Genomic DNA, 15,827 nt, shown 5'->3' with positions numbered 1-15,827 from the left:
AGGTTGGAGGCCACTGATTTGGAATCTGGAAAATCAAGGTTTTAAATCACATGGATAACAGTGAAGATTTCTCATGCTCACAGTAACTCATGTTACACAAACTATGAATATGGTGACGGAGGGGCCACAACATAAGCAATATCATCTCATTTTTCTTCCTTTTACTTAGAGCCTAGATATATATATATGTGCTCCAAATGACTGAACAAAGATAAAGAAAAAATTATCTTTCATATATAACATGATGGTTGGCAAGTAAGTAGAAAAACCAGTTTTAATTCCTTTAATATGGAACAACCAGAAGTTTTCATTTTATACATAATCCAATTCAAAGACAATATAATAGCAATTCTGGCAATTGTCTGTATTTACAATCAGTGAGACGGGAGAGGAAACTAAAAATGGTAAATGTTCAACATGTGAATGAACCACAATTAAAATGGAATATTTACAAAGGTTTCAAAATTCAAAACTGCATATAAGAAACAATTAAATTCGTGCTTCCAAAGGATTTTTGAATGATGATTGCTGTTATGATTTAAAGAGTTGAAATCTTCAATAATGCCTTCGTTGATTTTGTATGACTTTAAAATTATTTCCAGCATTTCTTCTGTGACTGTTGCTTGTCTTTAGTCTGGTTTGGAATATAAGCAAGTAAATTTAATACAAAACCTAATTCTTTGTCCTGGGTAGAGAATAATGAATCTTAAGAGATGGAATTCAGTATTCCCAAAGTTCATATACACAAACATTATACACTTTAAATGTTCTTCACTGTTGCGTAAAGTATATGCACAGTATTAGTGAGGAAAAACATGTTATGGTTTTCACCTGGCATAGACTTTTGTTGAACAAAAATAAAATAGAATTCTACTGTTCCTTTAGCCAAGTTATGAGTTAATCATCAATTCCTGGTGTTTCACCTTGTTGTATTCTAGAAGCTATTCGAATTGCTTCTTCCAAAGACTGCTGTTCTCCAAGCTGAAACAAACAAAAAATAGCTTAAAATAAGCATTCTAAATAAGCATTTAAAAGCATTTTAGCATATTTTTCTCAAGTGTTTAAAGTACCAATATTACTTATGTATGTATAATGGTAATAGTTTGTCATATTTTTTGAGCCCACATATATAATTTCAAGTGATTTCTTTTTGAAACATGGGAACTTCTTTGAGGTACTTGTTTCTGGATTCTGCTGAAATTGCTTCTAAGCATGAATTACAATGGTTCAGAAACTGATAATGCAGGAGAGACCAGCCTTTTGATAAAAAATTACTATTTCATAAATGGCTGAAATTTAGAGTGTGTATAGAGAATGTAAAAATTATTTGTATTAAAAAAGCAATTTTATTTTAATTGAGCAATTTATAGCATATTTCATGGATACATTAACTATTTAAAAACAAATTTTTAAACTTTAAAATCACATACATATAAGAAGATCCAGATCTATTGTTCTGAAAAATTAAAGCAGATTATTGAATTCAATGAAGGTTACTGGGTTATATTTATATGTATCCCACCTTTATTATTTTTACAAATAACTCAAGGCAGTTAATATACTTAATACTCCTTCCTCCTCCTCTTTTTATCCACAATAAGCCTGTGAGGGAGGTTGAACTGAGAGAGAATGACTGGCCCAAGGTCACCCAGCTGGCATTCTTTGCTAAGGCAGGATTTGTAAAAGAAAAAAGGGGTAGAAGAGAAGTCAGCGATCACTGATTCCCTCTTCTCAAAATTACTTCCTGCAGTGATCCAAAAAAAATCAACAAATCTCCAGAAGCAAACTGTGGAGAACATAAAAGGATAGACAGATAGAATTTCCCTGTTGTCTTTCTAGGCCTGCAGATTCTCCAGTTTGTGAAATTCTACCCCAGATTCAATCCATATATTATTAATAAAATATTTCCAATGTCTATTACATATCAAAATTACCTGCACTGCAATTTGTGTTCCATTGGATGTTGCCAGCAAAGTAACAGGTCTAGATTCTGCACTGACTAAATGATGTCCATGTTGCTGATGTCCAATTTCTGGTGAAGCACTATGAAAAGCTGCTAAATCCTGAGCCACAATGGCAACCTTAATAAAAGGTACAGAGAAAAAAACATTCTAAATACTGAAATCTAAAAATAATTATTTTAAAGTTTTAAAGTCACTGATGATTAGTCTTAATATTTTAAATATATATACTAGGACATAAAGAGAGACATATGAATAATACCTCCAATACATATTCTAGAACCAATAGTAAAAATAATAACTATTTGCAAAGAGTAAACAAATCAGTAAAATAATTTACACAATATGCTAAAATATACTATGTTTAGACCTGGCATAAAGGATGAAGCATTCATTTAATAATGCTTAAGGCAGATTATCTAAACTACAATATGTACCTATAACATTGAAATCACAGCATCATGCATTAAACTAGAAATAATTATTCCTTTTGGCCTTTGGGCACAGAGATGAATGGCAGTTACAAAGTATTTGATTGATTTATTAGTAAAAATTCCATGCAGCTTCAATTTGACTTGAAACAATTTACAAAGTTGAATGAATGAACCAAAATAAATTAATAGAACAGTAAAAAAAAATTGGATTTCTGTTGCACTGAGCTCTTTTTTAATTTGCTTCCTTTTGCATGTATTATCTCAGGCTTAACTAGATTGTCTAGAATTATGTTATAAATCCTGTAATATTGGTAAGCTTTTTATTGTTACCATAGTAAACAATTACAATTCTATATATATTTACTAATGTATACTCTGTAATTTTATTTTTTCTGTTGTATTTTTTTCTTTCTTTTAAACAATTGCTATATAGTTTTGACTTGGTATCTTTATTTTTTGTTCTTTTTATTTTTCTACTATTATTTTTAAAGCAATAAAATATATATATTTTAAATGTTATGCTGAATTATTTTCTGCGACATATTTGTATGTTGTTCTGAACTATATTTTCTATTTTATTATGTGGTTTTATTGGTTATTGCTGTTATTCACCCCAGAGTAAGGTGGCTCTATTAATCAATCAATCAAATGTCATGCTAATGGCTAAAAAAATCTGTTGTCAACATTTATTTAGAAAGCCTCAATTGTTTGTTTTTACCTATATATTTAGAAACAATTTACCTGTTGCCCTTCCGTGCCTTCCGCAGTGACCATTGCAACAGAATGTGTTCCTGCAGAGGAAATAACTGCATCATGTGCAGGGACTGTGATGGTAGTGCCATCTTGTGTTACCATAGTGATAGTATTTCCAATGGCCTGCATGTCAGCCTGAGAGATATTAACCTGAAATAATATATAATCATTTAGTTAACAACATTGAGTTGAGCATAATTTTTTTATATAAGATTTTATCCTGGGATATATTAATGCATCTTTATAGTAACTAAATAAGTAATAAAAATTAAAGATCAGCAAGGTTCATAACATTAACCAGAAGTCAGACATAGAAAACTAGAACTGGAACTTTTAAAGTAAATTTACTATATTGTTTTAAGCCTTAGATCAGGAGTGTCAAACTGGATTTCTTTGAGGGCCACAGTATTCTTTGAGTTTCCACAGTATTGCAATCCTTTTTTTAAAGTTAATGTATCATGTGTTCCTAACATTATTAGTGTACTGGAAACCAATATTAATGACACCTGGAAACCAATATTTAATGACAAAAAAAACCAAACAGGAATACATTTTTTAAAGTTATTTTGAAGGCTATCTTCATTATGGCAGATACTTACATGCTGAGTTCCATCCTGAGAAATAAGTGCCACCTGCTGACTCAGCCCAGTCTGAGTCACAGCAGCAACTTGTGAAACTACATCTTCTCCTTCAACACCCGTTACGTAAGTTATTTGAGAGCCCTTGAGAACATCTTCACCTTGACCTATTTAAAGGAATTTGAGTTTAATTTGCACTTTAAAAAGGTAAGAAATTGTTTATATTGAGCTCAAGCCCTGACTACATGGAAAGATACATGTTGGGATTCTGGCAACAAATGGACACAATCTGCAATTCCACTGGCAGCTTTCTAAGTATTTTTTCAACTTCCCTAGAGTTTCGTTCTTCTAGTCTCCCAATTAAGTGCCAATTGGTATTTATTATATTTTATTAGCTTTATTAAAATGATCATGGTGTCCTACGATCAGTCCCCTAAGGTCTTCCAAATATGCCAGGTTTTTACTAGCCACAAAGATAGGGGGCTAATATTGCCTTGCAGGCCAAACTCTTCTATAAGAGGGAAATTACCACAGAGAGTACTTGATATCAGGTCCCCTCCTGTCACACCTCTTGATAATAATAATATTTTAGTAGGTGCTTTTTGACTATTCTGATTTGGATATGCAGAATTATTTTGGAGGAATATTTAAACAAAACAATTTGTATTGCAGATCAGCTATGTCCCAAATATGTTATGAAAGAAGAGTGAGAGAAACAAATTACTCAAGTAATTAGAAGAAAATGAGAAACCCAGAGATGCAATCACTTGCAGAAAGATCTCAAACCCGAGGTTATTGCACAATTATTTGACAACACAAAGGACTTAACTATAATTTTGGAATATAAATCTGACTCCAACAGTGCTTACTATGATGATGATTTAATTACAGGTCCCCCAATGCAATTGAAAGAAGAATATTTGCAAGTAAGTAAATCAAGAAAATAAGTTTTTGATCCCCACTTCAAATCGAAATGGAAAAGGACAATGTCAACATATTTGCTTTAAAGGTCATATTGGAGAATGTCTTGTGAGGAGGACTTCTTTATTACATGTTCCAAAGAAGAAATATATTTTATTTTATGAAATTTTATGTACTACAGGGATTGCCATTGCTAAGCGATGTGGTCACATGTTATGACTGTACCACTTAGTGACAGAAATTCCACTTCCAATTGTCATTATAAGTCAAGGACTGCCTGTGCAATAATCTAATCAAGATAAGGTATATGATAAGGTATAACTGGATATCATTAGATTATTGATGATACATCATCCCAGACTGATGGATGGCCTCTTCGAATGGTACAATCTCAGAAACTTATACAGCACATTCTGTATTTACATTTATATCTTCTCTGAGTCTGATTAGTTTCAGAGACACTTAACTATGTTTGTAGTAATTAACTATAAATGGCAAGTTTTTACAGATAATTTTAAAACACAAAAAATGGGCATCATAGAAAACATCTGGTATTAAAGAGTAGAACTTATAATGAACTATTTGCAAGAGGTAAGGGGAAAAAAAGCATTCTTACAGTTAACATGTGAGAAAAATTAAAAGTTACACTAATAAACTGATACCTGGAGGTGGCTCAAAAAAAGCTTCTTGTTCTTCCTCTATTGGCTCAGTATCATTATGTGCTGTTCGCTTGTGCATTGCAAGAGTAGAAATCTGTTTGTATGTTTTTCCACAATGATTACAGTTGTAAGGTTTAGAATGCGTATGTACCACATGGTGTTTATATAAACTGGAATATTCGGTAAAACGCTTATCACAGCCAGGGACTGTACATACATAAGGCTTCTCCCCTAGGCAAAAAGAGACAAAATTTCTGTTGCTAAATGTGACATTTGCTAAGTGAATTTTGCCATATTTTATGACCTTTCTTGCCAAAGTTGTTAAGTGAATCACTGCACTTGTTAAGTTAGTGACGTGGTTGGTTAAATGAATGCATGGTCCTGGGAAACTGCAACCATCATAAACGTGAGTCAATTGCCAAGCGCCTGAATTTTGATCATGTGATTATGTGCTGCAACGGTCATAAGTGTGAAAAATGTAAGTCACTTTTTTCAATGCTATTGAAACTTTGTGAACTGTCACTAAACGAACTGTTATAAGTTGAGGACTACCTGTGCTAGTAATCATGATTATTTTATGGACCAATGCCCACTGGAAACAGCCACTTCCCATCCCACACCCTCCATTGCTGATAGCACTTTAAATTGTCTTTTTCAGAGATTTTTCCAGCATCATAAATATTCTGGAAAATCACAAATCATTTTATGTTTACAAATTTATATGCTTATAAAGCATAATAATTGGTAATGTATATATATTATTACAGCATTATTTTTTTAAGTGCATATAACACAAAAATCTGATCTCACTATTTACATGTAGCATTTCAATTTTTTGGAAAATGTATGAATTCTTGAATTCAAAACATGCTAAAAGAAATGGAGAATTCAAGTGGAGAATTATTAGCTCATTATTTAGTAAATAATGAGACCCAAAGTATAATTGTTTAAAAGGATGCCAGTCACTTTCTCTTGAAAGGAAAGAGACTCTAGGTCCATTAGTGACAATGCCATACTGGGAAATGTGCTAATTAATACTGAAAAAAGAAGAAAATATAATTTTTTAGCAAACGTTACCATGCACTATATATCAGCAACAGTTTCTCAAAAAAGAAAGTAGCACGCTTAAGATAATATATACTATTACATATATTGCATAAAGAAAAGAAAGGAAAACAAGACATATATAAAGTTTTTCAAAAGTCTTTCTTTTCATTAATCATTTGAAAATAATTCCTGGGATTCTAATTCTGCAATTCAAAGTATGTTATTCCGATTTTTATTTTACAATCCTGAAACATAAAAATACATATCATCTTTAAAACCAATTATAATCAACACAAGCCAGAGACTCAGGCCTCCAATTTAGAACTATTTTATCAGAATGAATGGTTAGATATCAAATGCAAAAATGAATGCCTATATTTTCAGCTGTTTTACAACCTTACTAGCAATGACAGTTTGAGAAATTCTGTTCTACAGTTGCATTCACATTATTTTAAATTATCTCCATTTTCTTTGATTATCATTAGAGAATATTTCAAGTTCTATTTTGTTTAGAGGTGAATGAATTTTTCCTATTTCCCCAAAAGACCTAAAATATACTTCAAATGAGACTGGAAAGTAAAAAAAAATCAAGGACTATAAGCAAAATATATCAAACACCATACCTGTATGTATTCTCACATGATTCTTATAGTTAGTTGCACTGGCAAATGCCCTTCCACATCCTGGTTCTGTACAATAATATGGTCTTTCACCTGTATGTGTCCTGATATGAACCTTTCTGATGTTAGATGTTGTAAATGACCTACCACATCCTTCAAAGGGACACTTGAACGGCCTTTCGCCTAAAAGAAATTGAGACAAACAAATTAGAATACTTATATTCTATTTATAGAATATTAATTTATTTATAAACATTTGGCACTAAATATTTTAATAAACAAATCGCTCCATCTTCTTCCTTCTTTTTTCACTATTTTGAATAAAATAGATTAGAAATAAATTTCTAATGCTGTCTTGTACAAAATTGTGAGCTCTAAAATATAGTGAAGAAACATCACTGAATTCACTTTTTGCTTCATTTGTTTTACATTTATTTTTTTTATATATATTTGGGTGAACAAACTGTTCCTATTCTCAGGCGTTAATATTTAATATTTTCATCCTTTTTCTTTAACAATTCATGAATCATGACTAAAGTTGGGGGGATTTTTGTAGATTCAATACTACTGTATTACTAGCTTAAGTCAAAGATGCAGCTAGAGAAACTTCTATAAACAAATAAGGCAATATTTACACATGTTTTGTGTTGGTCTAGACCAGGGGTTCCCAACCTGGGGTGCTCGCACCCCCTGGGGTTGCGAGACAATATTCCAGGGGGTGCGAGAAAAGTCCAGGTAAATAATAAGATATTGGCTATATGTTGGCATTTTTATTTATTATGCAATGGATTAACTTTGTTTTCATTTTAGAGTTAAATATCGTTATTTAGTGGCCGACACATACACAGCTGAAAAGATTCAATCCTACCATATATTTAACGCGTTCAGTAGACTATATTAAAGGTTGAAAATCTACATGTTTATTCTTCTCGTTTCTCTGAATGCTAAAATGCCAATATACACATAGTGGGTAAAAGCTATTCATACTTCATATGAATAATTCACAAAAACAATAAAAACATCACTAAATGAAAGGCAAAATACAAATGAGACAGGATGGAAGGAAACCCTAGAGGCAAAGATTTTGAATGTTACTATGTACTTTTTGTTATTATGTATTGTGTACAGAGTCTAGTTTAACTGCTGCTGGCAAGTTTGCCATTTCAGTTACTCCTTAAATTAAGAGGAAAATTCCATAATCCAGAGCATTAAACTTCTGAATTTGTCCATTCCCAGTCAAATACTGAACTTTGGACACATATAAGTAATATAATTTTTTTACACAAAGTTTATGTCTCATTAAAATGTTAAATGTGGTTTGTCAGACAGCATGAAAAATTGCTGCTTGAGAAAGAAAGGGCATATTTTGTTCTCTGGATTGTAGCACTGGCTGTGTTTGAACAAATGGGTATCAATTATCCATCTGTATATAGAACACTCTAAAACATATGTGTATTAAACTGACCTATGCAATAAAGAAAAAAAGTATCTTTTCCCCATTTAATTTAAATACAACTACCATAAATATGTCTGTACTGATCAGTACTTAAATCCCTACAACAAATGTTATATTGCTAGCATACCCTTATGCTGCTGTGCGACACTTTCTCAAGTGCTTTTGCTAAGAACTGTCGAGTCTCTGTATACTTTCATGCCACAGAGAGAAGCCTAAGAGGGATGGGTGAAAGCACAATTTTTATAATTCAATGTATTATTGAATATTACTGAAATATTTATTAATCCCCCCACTACTATTATAAAACACCAGATAGGAAAAATCCTTCAAATTACTTCCATGAAAGACAACTATTGGCTTCCTCCTAGAAAAAAACTGCATTTTTTTTACTTTAAAAAGCCTGCCAATTTTCTGCCAGAAAGATGTATGTTTTGAAGCATGTTTACTATAATGTTATGTTGCCATAGTTTCCATAATCCTTTCATTATGCTGTATATCATATTGTTACAAGAGAGAAAAGAGCTGAACTGTGCTAAGACACGCCCAACAACAGCTTTTCCTTAAAGGCGGTCTTTGGTTTAAACAGAAGGAATGGAATGTCTGTAAGAATGTTACACAACCTGTTTTGATTCCTCATTTCTTTTTTGGGGGGGCAAGCAATAATGATATGGTTATTTTAGAAACTGGACTTTTAACAGGGAAACAAATTTATATAGTTTCATAAATTTCAGTCTATGTATTTTAATGTAAAGATAAATTTATGTGAAGTCTCCCTCCCTTGTGAAGACATTTAAAGCTGAAAAGCAGATGAGAGAAATAGGATGCTGAACACTACCTGTGGAGCCAATTTGGTACAGTAGTTAAGGTACCAGGCTAGACACTAGAAGTTCTAGTCCCATCTTAGGCAAGAGAGCTAACTGGGTGACTGTAGGCCAGCCACTCTTCCTTAGCCAAATCACCTCAGAGGTTGTTGTGGTGGGGAAAATGGGAGGAGAGAAGAATGTTTCTTCACTGCCTTGAGTTATTTATAAAAATAATAAAAGAGAGATTAAAACAAAATATAAAAATAAATAAATTAATACAAACACATACACTCCAGCCTTGTTCTTCTATGAGGTTTTCAATTTCAATTTAGATCTCAGTATTTCTGTGGGATATATTGTTTGTGCTTACATTAGAAACATACAAGAAAAAATAATTCCTAGATAATATATATTGTATGTAGCTATGGTTAAAAAACCCCACTATGGGTGTAAACTGTCAGTTTTAATTGCTTTCTTCCTGAGAAATTGCAAATATCAATTGTATATAAGCTGTCTCCAAAATTAATGTTGAACAATGTCCAACAGAAGTAAAAATAATGTTTCTAAAGCACAAATTTGTATTACTTCACTTCTTCTGGAAGTGGACAAATGAACTGGGTGGCAATTTTTTTGTCTTTGATAGTAAATCAGCAAATAGACCACCTTTGCCTGATGTTCATTTACTGTATGAAATTCACGGATGTGTGGAAACTATGAGTATAGGTAACAAAAGCTTTACAGAGTAGCAGAGACAAATGAAGGAATGGAGTATATACACAAGAAACTAACAAATGAAATGAAGGAATAAACAAATGTGAAGAGCTCCAAAATAGCACAGAGAAAAAAAATAATGAACTGGGGTTATAGGACTTTAGATAAAAATCAGGAAAACCGAGGTAATCTGTCAATACTGTTAAAAGAAAATAATGGCAAAATCAGAAACAGAGAAATGCTATAGTGTATACTGGACATGTACAGAGAAAAAGAAGGAAGGTTAGGGGAGAAAAAGGATCCTCAGAAGAAACTGAGTTGTACAAACTGTCCCTTTTACACATTTGTTAAAAATGTATTTTTTTCACTCTCCACTGTTTAATATCTCAAAATATCTAAACAACATTTCAGAATGAAACATCATCAATATGTTGATGATTTCAAAGCCCATTTGTTATTCGCATCTCAAAGATCAGACTAAATTTAGTGACGTGCTAAGTGAGGCTAAAAAGCAAAGCAGCCAATTAGAAGCTACTTCTGGTAGATTGGAAGACTATCCAGGAATTATTCTATTACTGATAAAATTGTTCAAAAACAAATATGCAGTTTTTGAATACTTTTAGGCCAGGTCTATATGGCATAAACTGCATTTCAAGTTTCAACTTCGTTATCAGTTGTATATCCTCCTGAAAATCACCAGATAAGTCTGTTGCAAGGTCTTCTATGTGGGCCTATTCATGAAGATTATGCAAACATGATCATTAGTGAAAATACAACAGTTAGCTAACCTAAGCTGTCAAACTTAGCCATACATAATATTTAAAAAGCTTCATTTTTTTTCTTTTTGTTTCTAGGTTTAACTGATTTGTGAATGGAAATGGACTTTTAGTCTGGCACTTTCCAACTGCAAATATCCTACCAAAGAAACCAACTGCATGCAGAATTTTAGGTGGCTGGTTTAAAAAAAAGCATATTATTTTAACTAAGAAAGAATATGATTGTTACTGCTGCTATTGAATATTCCTAAACAATTACGTTGTCATTATTTTATTCTAGATCTATGGTGCCTTTACATGATTAAACTGCTGAATTTTGTTTGAGTTTAGGAATGTTTATTGGTAGCAACAAAATTTCAAAGTTATGTTGAAAGAAAAACTACTTTTGTTGAACATTTTATATAAAGTGGATAAAGGTGTTACAAAACTCAGATTTTTATTTTAAGTTTCAAAATGTTCAAAGTAATTTACAGTTAATCCTTATCTTTATTCAGATATAAGAATTTCTGAATTAAATGGAACTTATCCTTAAATATTAAATAGATGCAGTAAAACAATACATTTGAAGCTTTAGGCTATAGAACAGATTGGTTAAAGGTAGATGAGTTTAAGAAATACTTTATGATATCCAAATATGCCATTATAAAAATTAAAGTTGTATTAAAATGCAAAATACCTGTATGGGTTCTTATATGTTTTTGCAGGTCTCCTGAAGTCTTGAATGACTTTGTGCAGTTTTCTTCTGAACATTTATAAGGCTTCTCCCCAGTATGAGTTCGGACATGACTTTTTAATCCATAACCTTGACAAAGATTGTATGATTTAAAATATTTTATTCTATCTGTCTTTAATTTTCTATGAAATTCAATGATTTACATGTTTCACACCACTAAAGAAGCAAGCTTGCATTATTTATAAATCTTCAATTAAAATTTACATTTAAAAAGAATTAACCACCTACCTGTTGCGAATGCTTTCCCACAACCTGGATGGTCACACTGATATGGCCGATCTCCTGTATGTGATCTTTCATGTACCTGTTGAAAGACAGAAATCATATATTTTGTAACATGACTATATATACAGAAGGTAAAGAAAGTAAAAGTAAATGTCAACTTGCCCATGCTGGCCAAAATGAATTAGAATAACAATTTGAGTGATGTCTTATAAGGATCAAAAAATGGTTTCCATCACATGTGTACATAGCATGTTTAATAGTTTGCAAAAACAATGTCATTCTTATAGCAATACTTTTAACACCTAGTTAAAACTTTTGAAAGGAAAGTTAAAAGCACAGAAGCATAGTTTCATCATTTATCTAAATTGACAAAAGACTTTCTGTTAGAGAATTAGAGGAATTCTATTAGATTGCCTGACTCAATCAAAAACCTCCCAAAATAGGAAATTCACAATATTTTTATCATTTTCAAACACTTCTTATACCAAAATGTCCACATTAGGTGTAATACTGTTATAATATCTTATTATATATTATATATAACATTTTATATATATATATATAACATTATATATGTATGTATGTATATATGTATGTATGTATGTATGGCATTCAGCTTTGTTCGGGTATTTTCCCACGTCATTGTAGTTGTGCTTTTAAAGTTGTAGCAATGTTTCAGCAAAAAAAGCCACAAAACAGACAGAAGATATTAGAAACACCAATCAAGCAGAACACAGCAATCTCCAAGACCAATAAACACAGACCAAGATTCCCAACCAATCAGGATGAAGAAAAAGCCATTCTGGCACAGCAGCAGGCTAGCCGCAAATTTAAAACTGAAACAACTGTAAAAGTCTGACTCACAGACGGACACAATACAGAAGCCTGATGATGGCAGATGAGATTCTGCCGAAATGTTGCTACAACTTTAAAAGCACAACTATAATGACGTGGGAAAATACCCGAACAAAGCTGAATACCGTACATGTAAGTACCTGCGAAAATACACAAATATATATACACACACACACACACACACACACACACACACACAAGTACTTATAACCAGGGGTGGGATCGGACCAGTGTAACTACCGGTTCGGTGATTACGTTTTGCATGAGCATGCATGGTGCGTGCATGTGTGAAACATCGTCAGCTTGCTGCCTGGACAGCTGAGCAGTGTTGCGCGCGGATGTGCAGCATTTGAAAAAGCACTTTTTCCTGCTTTTTCAACCATAGCTGTGCTGCGCAAAGCAACTGAGGTTGAAAAAGCAGGAAATAAAGGACATGTAAGTGTCCGGGTGGGTGGGTGGGCCAAAACAGCAGCAGACATAGAACCGGTTCTATGTCTGTTGCTCTTCAGAGCTACAGTTCTACAGAGCTGGACAGAATCAGTAGAATCCCACTGCTGCTTATAAGTAAGCACTTAGAAGTACACTTCGAAATATAAAAATATATGTAGCATTCCTGTAAAAAGAGGTAAAATTTAAATTATCATCTGTCACATGTTAACTGCATTTCTATCATTTTCAGATTTAATTGCAAAGAACAAGTAGAAGGTTTGAATAGTTTTTCAACAATAACCTTAAGGTGATGAGCAGTAGTGTACAATTTTCCACAGCCATCATAGTCACAGCGAAAAGCCTTATCTCCAGTTGACTGGGACTTAGTTGTTACTCTTGTGCCATGGCTCTGCAAGACAATCTAAATTGAAAGAAATACTATATTAGCATTTTAGTCGTATCTAAATTCTAGAAAAGGACCTGCATTAAAAAACAAGACTCCTTTAAAATGGTCCAAATCAAAATGTTTCCTACACCTCTTGGCATCTAAATATTAGTATTTTCCTAAAGATTTCTTAATCATTAATTTTAAGATTTAAAAAAATACATAAAGGTGCATTGCAATCAGACAGTATGAAGTACAAATAAATAGGGATGTGCAGCATTAGGTTTGAAGGGGAGAAGGTGCTTTGGAAAATACAGGGCCCTCATATAGCATCCGTGGGTAATTCATTAAAAGTGCATTATTTCAAGAAAAGGCTTTTTCAACACACACTTATACAGTATACCCTTCAAGTCTAAAAATCTACCCAGCCCTCAAAGTGAATTGCCAATAAATGCTGTTTTGGACTAGTCTGACTTTTTTTGATAGAGGTTTTACAAAGAAAAATTTAAGGCAGTTTATCAAAACAGCATGGTGCTTTTTAAACTAAAATGTATTTATGTTAATAAAATTATATATAAAAAGAAACTCTTATAAGTATGTAAAATTGTTTGATACAATTTGGATATTTTTTCAAATGAGAAATAAAACTGACTGTAATGTCTCTATAAAACCACAATGCAATAACACAAGGGTAATAGATTCTACATTACAGTACCCATATCACTTGGAAATACAGCACTTTCTTGTATCTGACTTCTAGGACACCTGAACGTAGAGTATTAAACAGAGTAAATGTTTCTGGACAAGTAGGACTGATCTTGTTGTCTCTCCATGTCCAGAATATGTTGTGTCAGAAATCTTGGCTTTTGTTCATACCACAGAGTCAGAATGGAACACCTACAATAATTTTAAACATACCAATAAATAATATTATTGGTAATAATTTATGGAGAACAAAAAATAATCAAAAGTGAATAATTAGCCCCCATACACCATACCCAGTGCTTTCAGAAAAATTAGGTTTCCACAAACATCTCAAAGACCATTACTATGGAGGCCAACAGACCAGAAGGTTCTTCTAAACAGGTGGTGGCATAAGAAAATAAAACTTAACAAAAATTGTTTTCTGTTCTCAGCTTCTATCACCTCACAAAAATCAGCCACTCCTTCCAGGAGGTTCTCAGAGAGGTCAACTCTTGTTCAAGAAGATAGCCCTGAGGGTACCTTGGCACCAAGCTTTATAAGCTTTTATAATTTAAATTAGCATTTAGAATTGTATCCAGAAGACAAAGGATAACTAATGCAGGACCCACAAAATAAATATGTAATATGATCACAGCAACAAATGCCATTTAATACAGCATACCAACAGGTAAACAGATGGTGTGATTTGCTTTTACCTACATACCTTTTTTAAATTGAATGTATATACCTACATTCTTATCTTAGGATGTGTCTTGTATTAGGATGTGTTAGCACACATTAAATTTGTCTGAAATGTGTGTCAGACAAAATTCAGATCAGAACTGAAGAAAATGATTATTTGCGAGGTAGATTTTTGAAATGAGAGAATTCCACACCCATGAAAGGTACAGTTTTCTCATATAATATGAGTAGAAACTGTGCAATGCTCTGGAAAAGTCCACTTGCAGTCTTTTTCAACTTGCAAAAGAGAGGAGGGATTATCCTTGGATGAAATTTATTTATATCAATTTCAACTCTTTTCTATAGTGAATGGACAATATAATTTAACACTACATGGAAAGGCATTCTGCACATTCTATACTTAGTATAACATATTTCTTTATATGGTCAAGAATAGAATATTCATGTTAAATTTGTTTTTATATTGAGCAAGTCCCTTGGCAATAAGGATTATTTCTATTCTAGTTTTAGAAAAACCAGAGGACAAATTAGATTATTATATACCTGCATTTTTTTATCTTGTTCACTGTCACCTATCATCCCAGTGCTACTAACGCTGTCACTTCCATCAATAGACACCTGCAAATAAAAGAGAATAACAACTTAAAAATCTGTTTTGTGCTTGTTCACTTTCACAAAATTTTACTCTCTATGAACTCTTCATCAACCTAATCAAAAAGTCCAGTCTGACACAATAAATTAAGTAGATTTCCCATGGTTGTTTGAAATAACAATTAGAACATCCAAACTACAATTGGCTTAGGGGCTGCAAACAGAATAGGTAGTGCTGCATTGTGCAATGCAGTGTACACAACTGCAATCTAAGGCACTAAAATTAATTATACTACATCTATGTAAACGAAGGCCAAGATCTCTTAAATATGCCTGATAAATTTCTTAATATTACTTTGAATGCAGACATATTTGTTCTGCTTATAGAAGAGTCTTTCCTCAAGTGGATTCTATAATTTTCCAGTATATTTTAGGAGCCAATGCATATTTTCCTTCTTGCAAGAGTAGGAATACCTAATGAGGCTAATTCTTTCCCAGTGGAAA

General features: G+C 32.4%; 1 protein-coding gene across 2 annotated transcripts in view; it reads right to left on the bottom strand.

Moving 5' to 3' along the window:
• Window positions 1-269: 269 nt before the first annotated feature.
• ZNF143 (zinc finger protein 143) overlaps window positions 270-15,827 on the bottom strand; it is a 30,552-nt gene continuing 14,994 nt past the window's right edge. For both annotated transcript variants that reach the window (XM_026706470.2, XM_026706471.2), the window contains exons 7-16: window positions 15,276-15,350; window positions 13,263-13,382; window positions 11,681-11,756; window positions 11,396-11,521; window positions 6,977-7,156; window positions 5,310-5,537; window positions 3,748-3,893; window positions 3,137-3,298; window positions 1,935-2,081; window positions 270-981 (exon numbers count right to left, since the gene is read on the bottom strand). In XM_026706470.2, coding sequence (XP_026562255.1) covers window positions 898-981; window positions 1,935-2,081; window positions 3,137-3,298; window positions 3,748-3,893; window positions 5,310-5,537; window positions 6,977-7,156; window positions 11,396-11,521; window positions 11,681-11,756; window positions 13,263-13,382; window positions 15,276-15,350 — 1,344 coding nt within the window. In that variant the 3' untranslated portion in view covers window positions 270-897. The remainder of the gene's footprint in view (window positions 982-1,934; window positions 2,082-3,136; window positions 3,299-3,747; window positions 3,894-5,309; window positions 5,538-6,976; window positions 7,157-11,395; window positions 11,522-11,680; window positions 11,757-13,262; window positions 13,383-15,275; window positions 15,351-15,827) is intronic.

The sequence above is a fragment of the Pseudonaja textilis genome, chromosome 1 (genome assembly GCF_049901715.1).
Source record: "Pseudonaja textilis isolate UNSWEBS1 chromosome 1, rPseTex1.2, whole genome shotgun sequence".
Taxonomy (NCBI): domain Eukaryota; kingdom Metazoa; phylum Chordata; class Lepidosauria; order Squamata; family Elapidae; genus Pseudonaja; species Pseudonaja textilis.
Note: the sequence above shows the minus strand (reverse complement) of the source record. Positions and strands in the feature narration are given on the sequence as shown.